Source organism: Bufo bufo, chromosome 5 (assembly GCF_905171765.1).
Source record: "Bufo bufo chromosome 5, aBufBuf1.1, whole genome shotgun sequence".
Lineage (NCBI taxonomy): Eukaryota > Metazoa > Chordata > Amphibia > Anura > Bufonidae > Bufo > Bufo bufo.
Genome location: NC_053393.1, coordinates 1,143,694 through 1,165,203, shown reverse-complemented (window position 1 = coordinate 1,165,203; position 21,510 = coordinate 1,143,694). Strand labels below are relative to the sequence as shown.

At 47.7% G+C, this 21,510-nt stretch overlaps 1 protein-coding gene across 1 annotated transcript in view; it reads left to right on the top strand.

The window, feature by feature from the left end:
- The window catches only part of WDR97 (WD repeat domain 97), a 197,163-nt gene that overhangs the window by 171,570 nt on the left and 4,083 nt on the right, over nucleotides 1–21,510 (top strand). Inside the window, exon 20 of the mRNA XM_040432345.1 lies at nucleotides 2,977–3,038. Within this exon, the coding sequence (XP_040288279.1) occupies nucleotides 2,977–3,038 (62 nt within the window). The remainder of the gene's footprint in view (nucleotides 1–2,976; nucleotides 3,039–21,510) is intronic.

Below are 21,510 nucleotides of genomic sequence, written 5' to 3'. Positions count from 1 at the left end.
TGATGAGCCAACTTGTTGATTCCGATATTTTTCCTGGACGTCCAGCTCTTGGCTTTGGAATGGATGGATGGACTTCATTTTGTATTCTTCCAGATGTCATGGCGCTCACATGATGCAGTCTGGCAATTTTTTTTTGGCCGAGATACCGCTATCGATGAGCTGGATGATGCTGTTTCTCTTTTCTTGGGAAATCTTCTTCATGGCTGCTCCAGACCAGTGACCTTTCACTTCGGAATCAACCTAATAACGCACTGAGCTATTAGGGAAAGTGAAAACAGGTTGTAGTTCGTAGTAAACAAGAAGAAAAAGATTGTTCCACCACCAGGAGCAGAACATTAACAATGCAGATACATGAGAAGAATCTGCAGAACTAATCAGATGCTAAATAGCTGCAAGTCCAAGTTATGTATGAGATAGCAAAGATGACTGTCCATAAAATGATGGGAGTCTCATGCCCGAAGCTGTAGTGAATGGTGAGATATGGAGCCTAAAAGTCAAAGTCCAAAATATTGTTACCCTTTTGCTCGTCAGTGTATACGCCACCCAACCATAGACTGTATACACCCTGACTGTGTACACACCCTGACCACAGACTGAACACACCCCAACTGCATACATCCCTCGACCATAGACTGTATACACCTTCACTGTGTACACACCCCAACTGTAGACACACCCCGACCATAGACTGTATGCACTCCAATCATGAACAGTGCTCTCCATCACATAAACTATCACACAGTACTAATCCTCACTTTAATCTGTATGCACCCTGATCATAGACTGTATACACCCGCACTATAATCTGCATGTACCGTGACCATAGACTGTGTACACCCTCACCATAGACTGTGTACACCCTGACCATAGACTGTGTACACCCTCACCATAGACTGTGTGCACCCTGACCATAGACTGTGTACACCCTCACCATAGACTGTGTACACCCTCACCATAGACTGTGTACACCCTCACCATAGACTGTGTACACCCTCACCATAGACTGTGTACACCCTCACCATAGACTGTGTACATGTACACCCTCACCATAGACTGTGTACACCCTCACCATAGACTGTGTACACCCTGACCATAGACTGTGTACACCCTGACCATAGACTGTGTACACCCTCACCATAGACTGTGTACACCCTCACCATAGACTGTGTACACCCTCACCATAGACTGTGTACACCCTCACCATAGACTGTGTACACCCTCACCATAGACTGTGTACACCCTCACCATAGACTGTGTGCACCCTGACCATAGACTGTGTACACCCTCACCATAGACTGTGTACACCCTCACCATAGACTGTGTACACCCTCACCATAGACTGTGTGCACCCTGACCATAGACTGTGTACACCCTCACCATAGACTGTGTACACCCTCACCATAGACTGTGTACACCCTCACCATAGACTGTGTACACCCTCACCATAGACTGTGTACATCCTGACCATAGACTGTGTACACCCTCACCATAGACTGTGTACACCCTCACCATAGACTATGTACACCCTGACCATAGACTGTGTACACCCTGACCATAGACTGTGTACACCCTGACCATAGACTGTGTACACCCTCACCATAGACTGTGTACACCCTGACCATAGACTGTGTACACCCTCACCATAGACTGTGTACACCCTGACCATAGACTGTGTACACCCTCACCATAGACTGTGTACACCCTCACCATAGACTGTGTACATCCTGACCATACACTGTGTACACCCTCACCATAGACTGTGTACATCCTGACCATAGACTGTGTACACCCTCACCATAGACTGTGTAAACCCTGACCATAGACTGTGTACACCCTGACCATAGACTGTGTACACACTCACCATAGACTGTGTACATCCTGACCATAGACTGTACACCCTGACCATAGACTGTGTACACCCTGACCATAGACTGTGTACACCCTGACCATAGACTGTGTACACCCTGACCATAGACTGTGTACACCCTGACCATAGACTGTGTACACCCTGACCATAGACTGTGTACACCCTGACCATAGACTGTGTACACCCTGACCATAGACTGTGTACACCCTGACCATAGACTGTGTACACCCTGACCATAGACTGTGTACACACTCACCATAGACTGTGTACATCCTGACCATAGACTGTGTACACCCTCAACATAGACTGTGTACACCCTGACCATAGACTGTGTACACCCTCAACATAGACTGTGTACACCCTCAACATAGACTGTGTACACCCTCAACATAGACAGCGTACACCCTGACTATAGACTGTGTACATCCTGACCATAGACTGGCTGCACGCCTCTGATGGCGGGCGTGCAGCACTGATAATACCCAGCCTCCGGCGCGCACAATATTTATGTAACCTTGTGTTCTGCTCTCTTTGCTCTTGAGGACATGCCAATATAAGTGAGGGTGGCATAGAAACGCGCCGAGCAGTGTCATACAAGGACTTTAGTGGAATGAACATGGTGGCGACTAGGAGTGATTGAGGCCGGCGGTTAGCAGTGCTGCAGGCTTCGGGAGCTAAGAACTAGCACTCACCAATAGGCATAAAGATCTAGCAATAGTCCTTCTATCTAATTATCCATGTTATAGGCGGAGACACTGTGTGGTGATACAGTGTATCCAACAGTGTAACATATTTGTAACAATATATATCTCCAAATTGGATGGCAGTATTTGTGTGACAGGAAGGCGGCTACTTCCTGAATATTTACAGCAGATGGCAGCCACTTTCCTGCACTCAGCCCGAGTTGATTACTCTTGCGAGAAGCCACATTTTAATGATGAACAGAAGAAATAAGAGATTTTAAGCGTTCCTATTCAGGCAGCAAGTTATTGTGTTTTTGATGTCAACGCAAACTGATCTATCATTTTTAAGTGAATCCCTGTTTTTAGGTTCATTCAGATTAGTGACCCCTCTGGAGTCCCCGTGTAATGGTGCTCTCTGTTTTGCAGAAGGCGAGCTTTGCTGCGGCTGGGAGAGACTGGGATGCACCGAAGACAAAGGGACCAAGCAGGTGAGTTCTATGGAGTAATATATATACGTGCTACGAGCCGTAGAATCTATGTGAAGCCACGAGGTGTGCAGCCAAGGACACAGGCTCCGATCTGATTGCCTGGTGTTAGCATTGGACCTTGAAGAACCTAGAATGTGTCGGCAGATAAGAACCATTTGGCCCATCTAGTCTGCCCAATATACTGAGTACTATGGATAGCCCCCGGCCCTATCTTATATGAAGGATGGCCTTATGCCTATCCCATGCATGCTTAAACTCCTTCACTGTATTTGCAGCTGCCACTTCTGCAGGAAGGCTATTCCATGCATCCACTACTCTCTCAGTAAAGTAATACTTCCTGATATTACTTTTAAACCTTTGCCCCTCTAATTTAAAACTATGTCCTCTTGTAGCAGTTTTTCTTCTTTTAACCTGTCAGGGACATAGGGCGTACAGGTACGCCCTGATGTCCTGGTACTTAAGGACACAGGGCGTACTTGTATGTCCTGTGTAGTTCCGATCAGCGCTGCCCAGCGGCCGGTGATCGGAACAAGGTGCCTGCTCAAATCATTGAGCAGGCACCTTGGGTCAATGCGCGGGGGACCACCTCCTGTCGGCGATCGCCGCAAACAGCAGGTCAATTCAGACCTGCGGTTTGCAGCTTTTACTGGAGGTTGCGGCGGCGGTGGGAGGTGCCATAGGGTCCCCGTGGGGTTGTAAGGGTGACCCAATGGCATGGAAGGCAGCGTGATGCCTTCCTGAGGCAGCGCGATGCCTTCCTGTGACGTGCCTGTGAGATCCAGCCCCCTGGATCTCACAGGCCGGAAGCTGTATGAGTAATACACACAGTATTACTCATACAGCCAATGCATTCCAATACAGAAGTCCGGCGAGGCACAGGTACAGCCCTTACCTGTGCCTGTGCCGGGAGCCGGTCTGAAAACAAATGCGCTCACCGGGAGCAGGCAGTTCCGAGAACAGCTCGATGAAGGCCCCCGGTGGCTGTTCTCGGAACTGCCTGCTCCCGCTGACCGCATTTGTTTCAGACCGGCTTGCGGCACAGGCACAGGTAAGGGCTGTACCTGTGCCTCGCCGGACGATCACAGCGAACTGGCCATCACTGATAACCATGTTATAAGGGAGAATAATACAATCTACACAACACCGATCCCAAACATGGGTACATGGGTACCAAACATGCCGATTTTTCTCACGCGCGTGCAAAATGCATTAAAATGTTTTGCACTCGCGCGGAAAAATCACGCATTTTCCCGCGACGCACCCGCATCTTATCTGGCCCTAAAACATGACGCCCATGTGAAAGAGGCCTAACTGAATGACCTTCCTCAAATACTGGAACCTAACTGAATGGCCTTCATCGGTTACTGGAATCTAACCGAAAGGCCTTTATCAGCTACTGGAATCTAACCGAATGGCCTTCCTCGGGTACTGGAATCTAACCGAATGGCCTTCCTCGGGTACTGGAATCTAACCGAATGGCCTTCATCGGTTACTGGAATCTAACCGAATGGCCTTCCTCGATACTGGAATCTAACCGAATGGCCTTCCTCGGCTACTGGAATCTAACCGAATGGCCTTCATCGGTTACTGGAATCTAACCGAATGGCCTTCATCGGTTACTGTAATCTAACCGAAGGGCCTTCATCGGTTACTGGAATCTAACCGAATGGCCTTCCTCGGATACTGGAATCTAACTGAATGGCCTTCCTCGGGTACTGGAATCTAACCGAATGGCCTTCCTCGGGTACTGGAATCTAACCGAATGGCCTTCCTCGGGTACTGGAATCTAACCGAATGGCCTTCCTCGGGTACTGGAATCTAACCGAATGGCCTTCCTCGGGTACTGGAATCTAACCGAATGGCCTTCATCGGTTACTGGAATCTAACCGAATGGCCTTCATCGGTTACTGGAATCTAACCGAATGGCCTTCATCGGTTACTGGAATCTAACCGAATGGCCTTCCTCGATACTGGAATCTAACCGAATGGCCTTCCTCGATACTGGAATCTAACCGAATGGCCTTCCTCGATACTGGAATCTAACCGAATGGCCTTCCTCGATACTGGAATCTAACCGAATGGCCTTCATCGGTTACTGGAATCTAACCGAATGGCCTTCCTCGGGTACTGGAATCTAACCGAATGGCCTTCCTCGGGTACTGGAATCTAACTAAATGGCCTTCCTTGGGTACTGGAATCTAACCGAATGGCCTTCATTAGATATTGGAATCTAACTGAATGGCCGTCATCGGATATTGGAATCTAACAGATCACTAATGCCAACGCTCATCCTTATACAAAATTATTCCTACCTGACAATCTCCTGCTATTCAGTGGAGGAGACACATTTACATGCAGCGATCAAGGACGAGCGATGGCATTAGTGATCACTGCTTCCTATACTGTAGTAGTAATAGATCAGTAACGGGTGAGAAGCGAGGGGAGGTCACCCACCCCGGGTGTCACACCAGTCACTGTAAAAATGTGGGAAAATGAGCGCCAATCTCACATATGACAAAGTGGAAGGTAAAAAGTGGAGATAAAAATGACATTAATAGTAATAATAATAGGTGAAATAAAAAGTGGAACCATCCACAGGCCTTAGGGACTCGTGGGTGGGACACGATGGTGGGTTGGTTAAAAAGTATATTAAATAAGATGATGCAACAATATAATAGAGATATAAAAGAAATAGAACATTTAAAAAAGATTCAATATTTCAGGAGTGCTGAGATCATAATGTTGATAGTAACAACAATATTATTAGTAATAATCCACTCACTTCACAGGGGGGTCGCCGCCAGGACAAACTCAAAACACCCGGGGCGAGTCACCCCCCCCGGCCGGGATCGCGTGTAGATTGTTAGAGGTCGATGTAACGCCCTGGGTGTACAGCCTGGTTGGTAAATCAGCAGACGAGTCCAGAAGTGCGCAATCAATCCTCTTTTAATATTTAAAATATGTGGCTCAACGCGTTTCGGGGGTCACAATACCCCCTTCATCAGGAGCAGAATGGTTTCTATCAACATTATGATCTCAGCACTCCTGAAATATTGAATCTTTTTTAAATGTTCTATTTCTTTTATATCTCTATTATATTGTTGCATCATCTTATTTAATATACTTTTTAACCAACCCACCATCGTGTCCCACCCACGAGTCCCTAAGGCCTGTGGATGGTTCCACTTTTTATTTCACCTATTATTATTACTATTAATGTCATTTTTATCTCCACTTTTTACCTTCCACTTTGTCATTTGTGAGATTGGCGCTTATTTTCCCACATTTTTACAGTGACTGGTGTGACACTCGGGGTGGGTGACCTCCCCTCGTTTCCCACCCGTTACTGATCTATTACTACTTCTCTGTGGTGTTTAGCTTTGTTCTACACCAGAGCAGCCTCTCCACCTCACTATCCTCATCCTTACCAATCCCTCCACCTCACTATCCTCATCCTTACCAATCCCTCCACCTCACTATCCTCGTCCTTACCAATCCCTCCACCTCACTATCCTCATCCTTACCAATCCCTCCACCTCACTATCCTCATCCTTACCAATCCCTCCACCTCACTATCCTCATCCTTACCAATCCCTCCACCTCACTATCCTCATCCTTACCAATCCCTCCACCCTCACTATCCTCATCCTTACCAATCCCTCCACCTCACTATCCTCATCCTTACCAATCCCTCCACCACACTATCCTCATCCTTACCAATCCCTCCACCTCACTATCCTCATCCTTACCAATCCCTCCACCACACTATCCTCATCCTTACCAATCCCTCCACCTCACTATCCTCATCCTTACCAATCCCTCCACCTCACTATCCTCATCCTTACCAATCTCTCCACCTCACTATCCTCATCCTTACCAATCCCTCCACCACACTATCCTCATCCTCACCAATCCCTCCACCTCACTATCCTCATCCTTACCAATCCCTCCACCTCACTATCCTCATCCTTACCAATCCCTGCACCTCACTATCCTCATCCTCACCAATCCCTCCACCTCACTATCCTCATCCTTACCAATCCCTCCACCTCACTATCCTCATCCTTACCAATCCCTCCACCTCACTATCCTCATCCTTACCAATCCCTCCACCACACTATCCTCATCCTTACCAATCCCTCCACGACACTATCCTCATCCTTACCAATCCCTGCACCTCACTATCCTCATCCTTACCAATCCCTCCACCTCACTATCCTCATCCTTACCAATCCCTCCACCACACTATCCTCATCCTTACCAATCCCTCCACCTCACTATCCTCATCCTTACCAATCCCTCCACCACACTATCCTCATCCTTACCAATCCCTCCACCTCACTATCCTCATCCTTACCAATCCCTCCACCTCACTATCCTCATCCTTACCAATCCCTCCACCACACTGTCCTCATCCTTACCAATCCCTCCACCTCACTGTCCTCATCCTTACCAATCCCTCCACCTCACTGTCCTCATCCTTACCAATCCCTCCACCTCACTGTCCTCATCCTTACCAATCCCTCCACCACACTGTCCTCATCCTTACCAATCCCTCCACCACACTATCCTCATCCTTACCAATCCCTCCACCACACTATCCTCATCCTTACCAATCCCTCCACCTCACTATCCTCATCCTTACCAATCCCTCCACCACACTATCCTCATCCTTACCAATCCCTCCACCTCACTATCCTCATCCTTACCAATCCCTCCACCTCACTATCCTCATCCTTACCAATCCCTCCACCTCACTATCCTCATCCTTACCAATCCCTCCACCACACTATCTTCATCCTTACCAATCCCTCCACCACACTATCCTCATCCTTACCAATCCCTCCACCACACTATCCTCATCCTTACCAATCCCTCCACCTCACTATCCTCATCCTTACCATCCCTCCACCTCACTATCCTCATCCTTACCAATCCCTCCACCTCACTATCCTCATCCTTACCAATCCCTCCACCTCACTATCCTCATCCTTACCAATCCCTCCACCACACTATCCTCATCCTTACCAATCCCTCCACCTCACTATCCTCATCCTTACCAATCCCTCCACCACACTATCCTCATCCTTACCAATCCCTCCACCTCACTATCCTCATCCTTACCAATCCCTCCACCTCACTATCCTCATCCTTACCAATCCTCCACCACACTGTCCTCATCCTTACCAATCCCTCCACCACACTATCCTCATCCTTACCAATCCCTCCACCACACTATCCTCATCCTTACCAATCCCTCCACCTCACTATCCTCATCCTTACCAATCCCTCCACCACACTATCCTCATCCTTACCATCCCTCCACCTCACTATCCTCATCCTTACCAATCCCTCCACCTCACTATCCTCATCCTTACCAATCCCTCCACCTCACTATCCTCATCCTTACCAATCCCTCCACCACACTATCTTCATCCTTACCAATCCCTCCACCACACTATCCTCATCCTTACCAATCCCTCCACCACACTATCCTCATCCTTACCAATCCCTCCACCTCACTATCCTCATCCTTACCAATCCCTCCACCTCACTATCCTCATCCTTACCAATCCCTCCACCTCACTATCCTCATCCTTACCAATCCCTCCACCTCACTATCCTCATCCTTACCAATCCCTCCACCTCACTATCCTCATCCTTACCAATCCCTCCACCTCACTATCATCATCCTTACCAATCCCTCCACCTCACTATCCTCATCCTTACCAATCCCTCCACCTCACTATCCTCATCCTTACCAATCCCTCCACCACACTATCCTCATCCTTACCAATCCCTCCACCACACTATCCTCATCCTTACCAATCCCTCCACCACACTATCCTCATCCTTACCAATCCCTCCACCTCACTATCCTCATCCTTACCAATCCCTCCACCTCACTATCCTCATCCTTACCAATCCCTCCACCTCACTATCCTCATCCTTACCAATCCCTCCACCTCACTATCCTCATCCTTACCAATCCCTCCACCTCACTATCCTCATCCTTACCAATCCCTCCACCACACTATCCTCATCCTTACCAATCCCTCCACCTCACTATCCTCATCCTTACCAATCCCTCCACCTCACTATCCTCATCCTTACCAATCCCTCCACCTCACTATCCCCATCCTTACCAATCCCTCCACCTCACTATCATCATCCTTACCAATCCCTCCACCTCACTATCCTCATCCTTACCAATCCCTCCACCTCACTATCCTCATCCTTACCAATCCCTCCACCACACTATCCTCATCCTTACCAATCCCTCCACCTCACTATCCTCATCCTTACCAATCCCTGCACCTCACTATCCTCATCCTTACCAATCCCTCCACCTCACTATCCTCATCCTTACCAATCCCTCCACCTCACTATCCTCATCCTCACCAATCCCTCCACCTCACTATCCTCATCCTTACCAATTCCTCCACCTCACTATCCCCATCCTTACCAATCCCTCCACCTCGATATCCTCATCCTTACCAATTCCTCCACCTCACTATCCCCATCCTTACCAATCCCTCCACCTCACTATCCTCATCCTTACCAATCCCTCCACCTCACTATCCTCATCCTTACCAATCCCTCCACCTCGATATCCTCATCCTTACCAATCCCTCCACCACACTATCTTCATCCTTACCAATCCCTCCACCACACTATCCTCATCCTTACCAATCCCTCCACCTCGATATCCTCATCCTTACCAATTCCTCCACCTCACTATCCCCATCCTTACCAATCCCTCCACCTCGATATCCTCATCCTTACCAATCCCTCCACCTCGATATCCTCATCCTTACCAATCCCTCCACCTCACTATCCTCATCCTTACCAATCCCTCCACCTCACTATCCTCATCCTTACCAATCCCTCCACCTCACTATCCTCATCCTTACCAATCCTCCACCTCACTATCCTCATCCTTACCAATCCCTCCACCACACTATCCTCATCCTTACCAATCCCTCCACCTCACTATCCTCATCCTTACCAATCCCTCCACCTCACTATCCTCATCCTTACCAATCCCTCCACCTCACTATCCCCATCCTTACCAATCCCTCCACCTCACTATCATCATCCTTACCAATCCCTCCACCTCACTATCCTCATCCTTACCAATCCCTCCACCTCACTATCCTCATCCTTACCAATCCCTCCACCACACTATCCTCATCCTTACCAATCCCTCCACCTCACTATCCTCATCCTTACCAATCCCTGCACCTCACTATCCTCATCCTTACCAATCCCTCCACCTCACTATCCTCATCCTTACCAATCCCTCCACCTCACTATCCTCATCCTCACCAATCCCTCCACCTCACTATCCTCATCCTTACCAATCCCTCCACCTCACTATCCTCATCCTTACCAATTCCTCCACCTCACTATCCCCATCCTTACCAATCCCTCCACCTCGATATCCTCATCCTTACCAATTCCTCCACCTCACTATCCCCATCCTTACCAATCCCTCCACCTCACTATCCTCATCCTTACCAATCCCTCCACCTCACTATCCTCATCCTTACCAATCCCTCCACCTCACTATCCTCATCCTTACCAATCCCTCCACCTCACTATCCCCATCCTTACCAATCCCTCCACCTCACTATCATCATCCTTACCAATCCCTCCACCTCACTATCCTCATCCTTACCAATCCCTCCACCTCACTATCCTCATCCTTACCAATCCCTCCACCACACTATCCTCATCCTTACCAATCCCTCCACCTCACTATCCTCATCCTTACCAATCCCTGCACCTCACTATCCTCATCCTTACCAATCCCTCCACCTCACTATCCTCATCCTTACCAATCCCTCCACCTCACTATCCTCATCCTCACCAATCCCTCCACCTCACTATCCTCATCCTTACCAATTCCTCCACCTCACTATCCCCATCCTTACCAATCCCTCCACCTCGATATCCTCATCCTTACCAATTCCTCCACCTCACTATCCCCATCCTTACCAATCCCTCCACCTCACTATCCTCATCCTTACCAATCCCTCCACCTCACTATCCTCATCCTTACCAATCCCTCCACCTCGATATCCTCATCCTTACCAATCCCTCCACCACACTATCTTCATCCTTACCAATCCCTCCACCACACTATCCTCATCCTTACCAATCCCTCCACCTCGATATCCTCATCCTTACCAATTCCTCCACCTCACTATCCCCATCCTTACCAATCCCTCCACCTCGATATCCTCATCCTTACCAATCCCTCCACCTCGATATCCTCATCCTTACCAATCCCTCCACCTCACTATCCTCATCCTTACCAATCCCTCCACCTCACTATCCTCATCCTTACCAATCCCTCCACCTCACTATCCTCATCCTTACCAATCCCTCCACCTCACTATCCTCATCCTTACCAATCCCTCCACCACACTATCCTCATCCTTACCAATCCCTCCACCTCACTATCCTCATCCTTACCAATCCCTCCACCTCACTATCCTCATCCTTACCAATCCCTCCACCTCACTATCCCCATCCTTACCAATCCCTCCACCTCACTATCCTCATCCTTACCAATCCCTCCACCTCACTATCCTCATCCTTACCAATCCCTCCACCTCACTATCCTCATCCTTACCAATCCCTCCACCACACTATCCTCATCCTTACCAATCCCTCCACCTCACTATCCTCATCCTTACCAATCCCTGCACCTCACTATCCTCATGCTTACCAATCCCTCCACCTCACTATCCTCATCCTTACCAATCCCTCCACCTCACTATCCTCATCCTCACCAATCCCTCCACCTCACTATCCTCATCCTTACCAATCCCTCCACCTCACTATCCTCATCCTTACCAATTCCTCCACCTCACTATCCCCATCCTTACCAATCCCTCCACCTCGATATCCTCATCCTTACCAATTCCTCCACCTCACTATCCCCATCCTTACCAATCCCTCCACCTCACTATCCTCATCCTTACCAATCCCTCCACCTCACTATCCTCATCCTTACCAATCCCTCCACCTCGATATCCTCATCCTTACCAATCCCTCCACCACACTATCTTCATCCTTACCAATCCCTCCACCACACTATCCACATCCTTACCAATCCCTCCACCTCGATATCCTCATCCTTACCAATTCCTCCACCTCACTATCCCCATCCTTACCAATCCCTCCACCTCGATATCCTCATCCTTACCAATCCCTCCACCTCGATATCCTCATCCTTACCAATCCCTCCACCTTACAGTCCCGCTGGCGCCCCTTCTTTATCCTTTTTCTTCAAGGACAAACCACAGTCCTGTGAAGCCTTTGGATAACCTCCTCTTTTTTCTATTTTTGTTTTCACGAAACTATCCTATATTGTAGCGCCATTTTACTGCACATGTTGGTGGGAAAAAGCACAAGGGAGGAAGAAGGAGGATGCTGACATGACTAGTAGTCTTGAAGCCAGTGCCACGGTGGGATCTCTCTGTGGCCATTAAGAGCCTACAAATCCATCCATTGTGTTGGGCTGTGATTGTGGATGGATGTAGCAGTCTGTGGCAGAAAACGATCTCTCGGACAGTGGACAGTGACAATCCTGCTTCTGCTGTAGTGTCTGAGACAGTGAAGGGAGAGGCTAAAAAGAGGAATTGTGTAGGATAGGGAAGGGCAGGGAGAGCTGTCCGCCAGAGAGAAGAGCTGAGGATGGCAGTGCACTAGCTGCAATCACTGCCTTATAACACAGCTGCAGCTGCTGCAGAACCTCAAAAGCAGCTACCTGCAATGACATACATTTTTTCCCATTTAAACAGAAAGACAGCTGTGTGTTTTTTTCCCAATCCTGAGGTTTCTCTAGGCTTATTGCCAGCTTATTCCCAGTACAATTAGCTTTATGCTGCAGTGCTGACTGCTGAGCAACTAGTGGATGTTTTTTGTTTATTGCATCATAAACGTCTTTTACAGCGACAACGCTGCTGCTGCGGCTGATGAGCAATTCTGATTTGTCGGTGCGTCATATTGCAGTGCAGCAAAAGCAATAACACCATTAAGTAAATGACACCACACACAGAAACCAAACCTGCACAGTTCAGGTGTTGGTGGAATAATCTCAGTACAACGTCTTTTATAATCCAGGGGCTACCATTTTAAATCCCTTAGTGGAATGGCCTGAATAGGTAGTCCTGGGACAGGGCATCTCCAGACAGTTTATGTGTATATAAATAGCAATATACCGTATTTTTTGCCCTATAAGATGAACCTAGGTTTTAGAGGAAGAAAATGAGATAAAAAAGTCCTTATCATCAGACCTCAGCTTAGACCCCAATGGTAATAAGTCCTCCAATCAGAGCCCGGTGTGAATGACCCCCATTCGGACCCCAGTTCAGACTCCTATGCTCTCCTGCTCTGGATGCCACTCCTGTCCCCCAGCTCTCTTCTTGTTCTTCCTGCCGCACTCTATGCTGTGACCCAACGCTGCACAACGTGAGGTCACCGACGTCCTCACACTGCGCGCATTCATAGCACAGTGAGCGGCCGAGACCAGGAAGCATTCACCGCTTCCTCCTGTGCTAATGAGCGCTTCCATAGTGCAAGCGCTCATTAGTCTTCACCTCATAAGACGCACTGACTGGGGGGGGGGAGAAAAGTGCATCTTATAGGACGACAAAGACGGTGGGTGTACAATGCATGTTTTACAATCCAGAGTGTACCATTTTATATGTGAGTGAACACAACTGAAATAGCCGGGCATCTCCAGACGTTCAGGTGTTGGTGTGGAGGATCTCACAGGAGGCCGACACCGGGTGTTTTACACTAGACAGAGCTTATAAGAGATTAGGCCCAAATCTGTTAGTGGCCGTTACTGCATTACATTGGCATCAGGATAAACTATTTTCAACATACAATGTTTTTTTCTGGGACATCGTAAGTGGAGACCAGGCTCAACATACAATGTCTCAGAGCCAACCAATTAACTTGCCATTTCACCAGTATAAGACCTCTAGTGGTTGTCTAGTAGCTCCTCTGCCATACAACATGTTCTGTACTGTCTGTGCCAGGAGGAGCTGCTCCTTTAGAGACTGATTGATCGACGGCTTCATTTTATTTTTCTGGTACCATGTCCCATGCAAGACCCTGAAGAAGCTCCTGCCCTCACCGTAGAAAGGGTTTTACAGCTTCCAGCATCTATTCCTGGCTGTTTTACGTGAGGACTTGCTTCATCTGTCTTGGGATATCTGCTTATTTGTCCTAAAACTTCACGACATTTTTTAAACTTTGGAACCAATTACACGTTTTATATAGAGTTATGGACTCAACTTACAATGGTCGTCCCAGAACCAATTAATATTGTAACTTGATGGACCTCTGTATTCCCAATGTCAGTGGCAGTGTCTTCAGTGTGTTTCTGGAAAGAGAAGGACATCGTATTGCGCCTCCTTGTCTTTAAGTTCCAAAAAAAAGACTTGCAAACCATTCCATACTTTGTGTCACTGTGTACATTAGGCCACATGTCTGGAATACAGACGGGTTCCAAAGGAAAGACCCAGGGCCAGGCCTTGTCCTCCTAGAGCCAGAATGTGGGTAGAAGCAGCACCAGCTATCCGGCCAGAAGTCGGATGCCACAACTCTCCCAGAATCCAGAGGGGAAAAAGCCGTCTGGTTTGAGAGCTCCATTTATACAAGCCGGCAAATAACGCGAGTTTGTGAGCGTTCGCGGGTTTGAGTTCAAGTGTGTGTGAGGTATTACAATGTATTATAGAAGTAGAGAAATTGAAACTTGGAAATTTGCAATTTTTTACAAATTTTTGGTAAATTTGGTATTTTTTTATAAATAAAAAAGAATTTTTTGGACCCAATTTTAGAAGTGTCATGAAGTACGGCCTTGGTAAGTCAAAGCGTTTTAAAGTTATCAGCACTTAAAGTGATACTGGTCAGATTTTCAAAAAATGGCCAAGTCCTTAAGGTGAAATAGGGCTGAGTCCTTAAGGGGGTTAACACTGACAAATGTAAGGTTATGCACATGGGTAGGAATAATGTAAGTCACCCGTACATACTAAATGGTAAAACACTAGGTAACACTGACATGGAAAAGGATCTAGGAATTTTAGTGAACAAACTAAGGCCTCTTTCACACTTGCGTTGTCCGGATCCGGCGTGTACTCCACTTGCCGGAATTACACTCCGGATCCGGAAAAACGCAAGTGTACTGAAAGCATTTGAAGACGGAACCGTCTTCCAAATGCGTTCAGTGTTACTATGGCACCCAGGACGCTATTAAAGTCCTGGTTGCCATAGTAGTAGTGGGGAGCGGGGGAGCGGTATACTTACAGTCCGTGCGGCTCCCCGGGCGCTCCAGAATGACGTCAGAGCGCCCCATGCGCATGGATGACGTGTCCATGTGATCACATGATCCATGCGCTTGGGGCGCCCTGACGTCACTCTGGAGCGCCCGGGGAGCCGCACGGACGGTAAGTACACTGCTCCCCGCTCCCCACTACACTTTACCATGGCTGCCAGGACTTTAGCGTCCCGGCAGCCATGGTAACCACTCTGAAAAAGCTAAATGTCGGATGCGGCAATGCGCCGAAACGACGTTTAGCTTAAGGCCGGATCCGGATCAATGCCTTTCAATGGGCATTAATTCCGGATCCGGCCTTGCGGCAAGTGTTCCGGATTTTTGGCCGGAGCAAAAAGCGCAGCATGCTGCAGTATTTTCTCCGGCCAAAAAACGTTCCGTTCCGGAACTGAAGACATCCTGATGCATCCTGAACGGATTTCTCTCCATTCAGAATGCATTAGGATAAAACTGATCAGGATTCTTCCGGCATAGAGCCCCGACGACGGAACTCTATGCCGGAAGACAAGAACGCAAGTGTGAAAGAGCCCTTAGCTGTAGAAACCAGTGTCAGGCAGCTGCTGCCAAGGCCAATAAGATAATGGGTTGCATCAAAAGGTGAGAACATAGTCCTACCACTTTACACATCACTGGTCAGACCACACATGGAGGACTGTGTACAGTTCTGGGCTCCTGTAAACAAGGCAGACATAGCAGAGCTGGAGAAGGTTCAGAGAAGGGCAACTAAAGTAATAACTGGAATGGGGCAACTACAGGACCCTGAAAGATTATAATAATTAGGGTTATTCACTTTAAAAAAAAGACGACTGAGGGGAGATCTAATTAATATGTATAAATATATTAGGAGTCAGTACAGAGATCTATCCCATCATCTATTTATCCCCAGGACTGTGACGAGGGGACATCCTCTGCGTCTGGAGGAAAGAAGGTTTGTACACAAACATAAAAGAGGATTCTTTACAGTAAGAGCAGTGAGACTATGGACTCTTTACTGTAAGAGCAGTGAGACTATGGACTCTTTACTGTAAGAGCAGCGAGACTATGGACTCTATACTGTAAGAGCAGTGAGACTATGGACTCTATACTGTAAGAGCAGTGAGACTATGGACTCTTTACTGTAAGAGCAGTGAGACTATGGACTCTTTACTGTAAGAGCAGTGAGACTATGGACTCTTTACTGTAAGAGCAGTGAGACTATGGACTCTTTACTGTAAGAGCAGTGAGACTATGAACTCTATACTGTAAGAGCAGTGATACTATGGACTCTTTACTGTAAGAGCAGTGAGACTAAGGACTCTATACTGTAAGAGCAGTGAGACTATGGACTCTTTACTGTAAGAGCAGTGAGACTATGGACTCTTTACTGTAAGAGCAGTGAGACTATGGTCTCTTTACTCTAAGAGCAGTGAGACTATGGACTCTATACTGTAAGAGCGGTGAGACTATGGACTCTTTACTGTAAGAGCAGTGAGACTGTGGACTCTTTACTGTAATAGAAGTGAGACTATGGACTCTTTACTGTAAGAGCAGTGAGACTATGGACTCTTTACTGTAAGAGCAGTGAGACTATGGACTCTTTACTGTAAGAGCAGTGAGACTATGGACTCTATACTGTAAGAGCAGTGAGACTATGGACTCTTTACTGTAAGAGCAGTGAGACTATGGACTCTTTACTGTAAGAGCAGTGAGACTATGGTCTCTTTACTCTAAGAGCAGTGAGACTATGGACTCTATACTGTAAGAGCGGTGAGACTATGGACTCTTTACTGTAAGAGCAGTGAGACTGTGGACTCTTTACTGTAATAGAAGTGAGACTATGGACTCTTTACTGTAAGAGCAGTGAGACTATGGACTCTTTACTGTAAGAGCAGTGAGACTATGGACTCTTTACTCTAAGAGCAGTGAGACTATGGACTCTTTACTGTAAGAGCAGTGAGACTATGGACTCTTTACTGTAAGAGCAGTGAGACTATGGACTCTTTACTGTAAGAGCAGTGAGACTATGGACTCTTTACTCTAAGAGCAGTGAGACTATGGACTCTTTACTGTAAGAGCAGTGAGACTATGGACTCTTTACTGTAAGAGCAGTGAGACTATGGACTCTTTACTGTAAGAGCAGTGAGACTATGGACTCTTTACTGTAAGAGCAGTGAGACTATGGACTCTATACTGTAAGAGCAGTGAGACTATGGACTCTTTACTGTAAGAGCAGTGAGACTATGGACTCTTTACTGTAAGAGCAGTGAGACTATGGACTCTATACTGTAAGAGCAGTGAGACTATGGACTCTTTACTGTAAGAGCGGTGAGACTGTGGACTCTTTACTGTAAGAACAGTGAGACTATGGACTCTTTACTGTAAGAGCAGTGAGACTATGGACTCTTTACTGTAAGAGCAGTGAGACTATGGACTCTTTACTGTAAGAGCAGTGAGACTATGGACTCTTTACTGTAAGAGCGGTGAGACTGTGGACTCTTTACTGTAAGAACAGTGAGACTATGGACTCTTTACTGTAAGAGCAGTGAGACTATGGACTCTTTACTGTAAGAGCAGTGAGACTATGGACTCTTTACTGTAAGAGCAGTGAGACTATGGACTCTTTACTGTAAGAGCAGTGAGGCTATGGACTCTATACTGTAAGAGCGGTGAGACTATGGACTCTTTACTGTAAGAGCAGTGTGACTATGGACTCTATACTGTAAGAGCGGTGAGACTATGGACTCTTTACTGTAAGAGCGGTGAGACTATGGACTCTTTACTGTAAGAGCGGTGAGACTATGGACTCTTTACTGTAAGAGCAGTGAGACTATTGACTCTTTACTGTAAGAGCGGTGAGACTATGGACTCTTTACTGTAAGAGCAGTGAGACTATGGACTCTTTACTGTAAGAGCAGTGAGGCTATGGACTTTATACTGTAAGAGCAGTGAGACTATGGACTCTTTACTGTAAGAGCGGTGAGACTATGGACTCTATACTGTAAGAGCGGTGAGACTATGGACTCTTTACTGTAAGAGCGGTGAGACTATGGACTCTTTACTGTAAGAGCGGTGAGACTATGGACTCTTTACTGTAAGAGCGGTGAGACTATGGACTCTTTACTGTAAGAGCGGTGAGACTATGGACTCTTTACTGTAAGAGCGGTGAGACTATGGACTCTTTACTGTAAGAGCAGTGAGACTATGGACTCTTTACTGTAAGAGCAGTGAGACTGTGGACTCTTTACTGTAAGAGCAGTGAGACTATGGACTCTTTACTGTAAGAGCAGTGAGACTATGGACTCTTTACTATAAGAGCAGTGAGACTATGGACTCTTTACTATAAGAGCAGTGAGACTATGGACTCTTTACTATAAGAGCAGTGAGACTATGGACTCTTTACGGTAAGAGCAGTGAGACTATGGACTCTTTACTGTAAGAGCAGTGAGACTATGGACTCTTTACTGTAAGAGCAGTGAGACTATGGACTCTTTACTGTAAGAGCGGTGAGACTATGGACTCTATACTGTAAGAGCAGTGAGACTATGGACTCTTTACTGTAAGAGCAGTGAGACTATGGACTCTTTACTGTAAGAGCGGTGAGACTATGGACTCTATACTGTAAGAGCAGTGAGACTATGGACTCTTTACTGTAAGAGCAGTGAGACTATGGACTATTTACACAGAGCAGAGAATTGGAAGGGGGGGGGGAGGCCTCAATGATATATCACAGTCTGATAAAAGTGGCAGGGAGGTTGACATAATTGATAAATATGTGTTGGACAGGATCTGCGAGCCGGATAGGGGTGCTGATGAGGAAGTAACACAGGTGGCAATGGCAGCAATAAATGGCAGAGTCGATATACGGCCAGAACCTCCCAAAGAACTGCCAGGACTAGATTTGCTTTGGGAACTGTTGATGCCGCTGACACTGAGTGCACTTGTCCCAAAGCGTACCACAGCTAACTAAGCTTGGCTTCCTCTTGCTTTGCGTGAGTAACTCCTGTCTGGCAGTTTTTTTACACGCTGCTCGAAGACAGAAGCATTGCCCTGTGCAAGCTCTGCAAGAGTAAATTAAGCTGTGGGCAAGCAAACACAAATGTAGGCACCACAGCTCTACTGAACCCCCAAAAAAAACATCCCATGGGCAAACAGAGGTGGCAGCCAGCTACCGCAACAAGAGTTCCCTCCTTCTCCCGGTCTTCCTTGCAGTAGCCAAGCCGCTTTCATGGGCAGTGCAGTGTCTTTCACATTGTCGTCATTACTTTCCACTCAGACTCTTCATCCTCCTCCGCTCAATCGTCAGTAGGTTGTCCGTACAGCCTTACAATGTATTGGCTCTGCTGAGGCAATCTTCTTATCGCCACCAGTCATGCAAGACTTGTTTAGTCTCATGCCTGGCCCATTACAGTTAGTTTTTGCACATACATTAATGTTTCAAAGTCCGAATCTGAAGTGGGGTTCATTAATAGGCCACAAACCCAAGTTTGGATTTGGAAACATTAATGTATGAGCAGAAATTAACTGTAACGGGCCAGCCCCGAGACTAAACAAGTCTTGCATTACTGGTGTCAATAAGGAGATTGCCTCACCGGAGCCAAAGCAACCTTAATATGCGCTCAATAAAGCCTTACAAAGTTTTTGTAACGGTCACGTCCACCACACACAGGGGGGAGGATAGTGACCACTGCGCTCCACCCTCACCCCTGGCCCTGCCTACTTGCCTCACGAGTCCTGATGACAGGGGACAACTGGACGGCAGTCCCTAACTTAGGATACGTGCGGAAAGGACAGTCAAGACAAATAACGGATAGTGAACGGACCGGGTCAAAACCAAGAGGACAACGCAGTACAGAGGGATAAGCAAAGAATGGTCAGGAGAAGCCGGGGTCAAATACCAGGAGAGTCGAGAAGTACCAAAGGAGTCCGCAAAGAATAGTCAGGTGGAAGCCGAGGTGAAAATACCAGGACGGAGGCGCAGTACAGGAGGAGCAGGCAGAGGATCGTCAGGGAACAGGATCAGGTAAGTATACAGGTATCCAATAAACGCCAGGAACCTAAATTAACAGGCAACCTGTGGCCAGCTGGCTGCCTGTATTTATAGTGGGGAGTGAGGGTCATGTGACGTGGCCAGCATCACATGACCGACAGACCAACCAGTCGAGCACCGAGTGATCAGCTCAGCGCTCAAGGCAGACCTAGGAGCAGGGAGCCTCCCAGCTAGCAAAGCCGCCCTGGGAATGAGGTCAAACACAGATCCTCGTTCCGGAAGCTAAGCAGCAGGTCTCTGGCTGATGGGAGACCGAGTGCACCTTCAGCACCCCGTTACAGTTTTGGAATGAATTGGGTATGGACAGAGCAGTCTGAACCCGCTTCACTCAAACCTAATCGTCAGCCATCAATAACGGAATCTGTGGCCACAAAACAACTCTATGAGCCCAGAAATCCGCTAGTGTGCAAGCTTAATTCCCACCTGGTCAAGTTGCTGGCGGTGCAGTTGCTGCTGTACCATTTGGTCAAGCCTACTGCCTTTAGGGAGCTAATGGTGTGTGCTCAGCCTCGGAAGATTCCAAGCTGGCATTATTTCTCCCAAAAAGCCACCCCTGTCTTGTACTCTCACGTGGCGGACAACGTGGGCCGCTCCCTGTAATTCTCAAGGGAAGGTTCATTCCACGTTGGACACCTGGAGCAGCTCCTACAGGTAAGGACAGTACACGTCTTTCACGGCCTACTGAGTAAATGTTTTTTGCAGGTTTTTTTGACAACTCCAGGTTTGTGTCGGCCTGGCTCCCACACTTATCGGCCTCCTCCCCCATGGATACCCTCCCGTCCCCAACAGCATCAGTGCACAGCATTGCTCTCACTGCCTCTCCTTTCTATCACTTGTGTCAAGTCAAGCATTGCCATGCCGTGTTGGAGCTGATCGACCCAGGCAAGAGTAGCAACTGCTCACCGGTGTGGCAAAAGTATGTCAAGCAGCAAACGTCCCGCTGGCTGTCACCCCACCAACTCCAACTGGGCAGGGTGATCAGCGACAATTGCCGCAACATCCTGGCCGCCCTGAACCTGGTGCACGTCATCAACCTAGTCATGCACCGCTTTCTAAATAAGTACACTGGCTTGTGCAAAGTGCTGGCA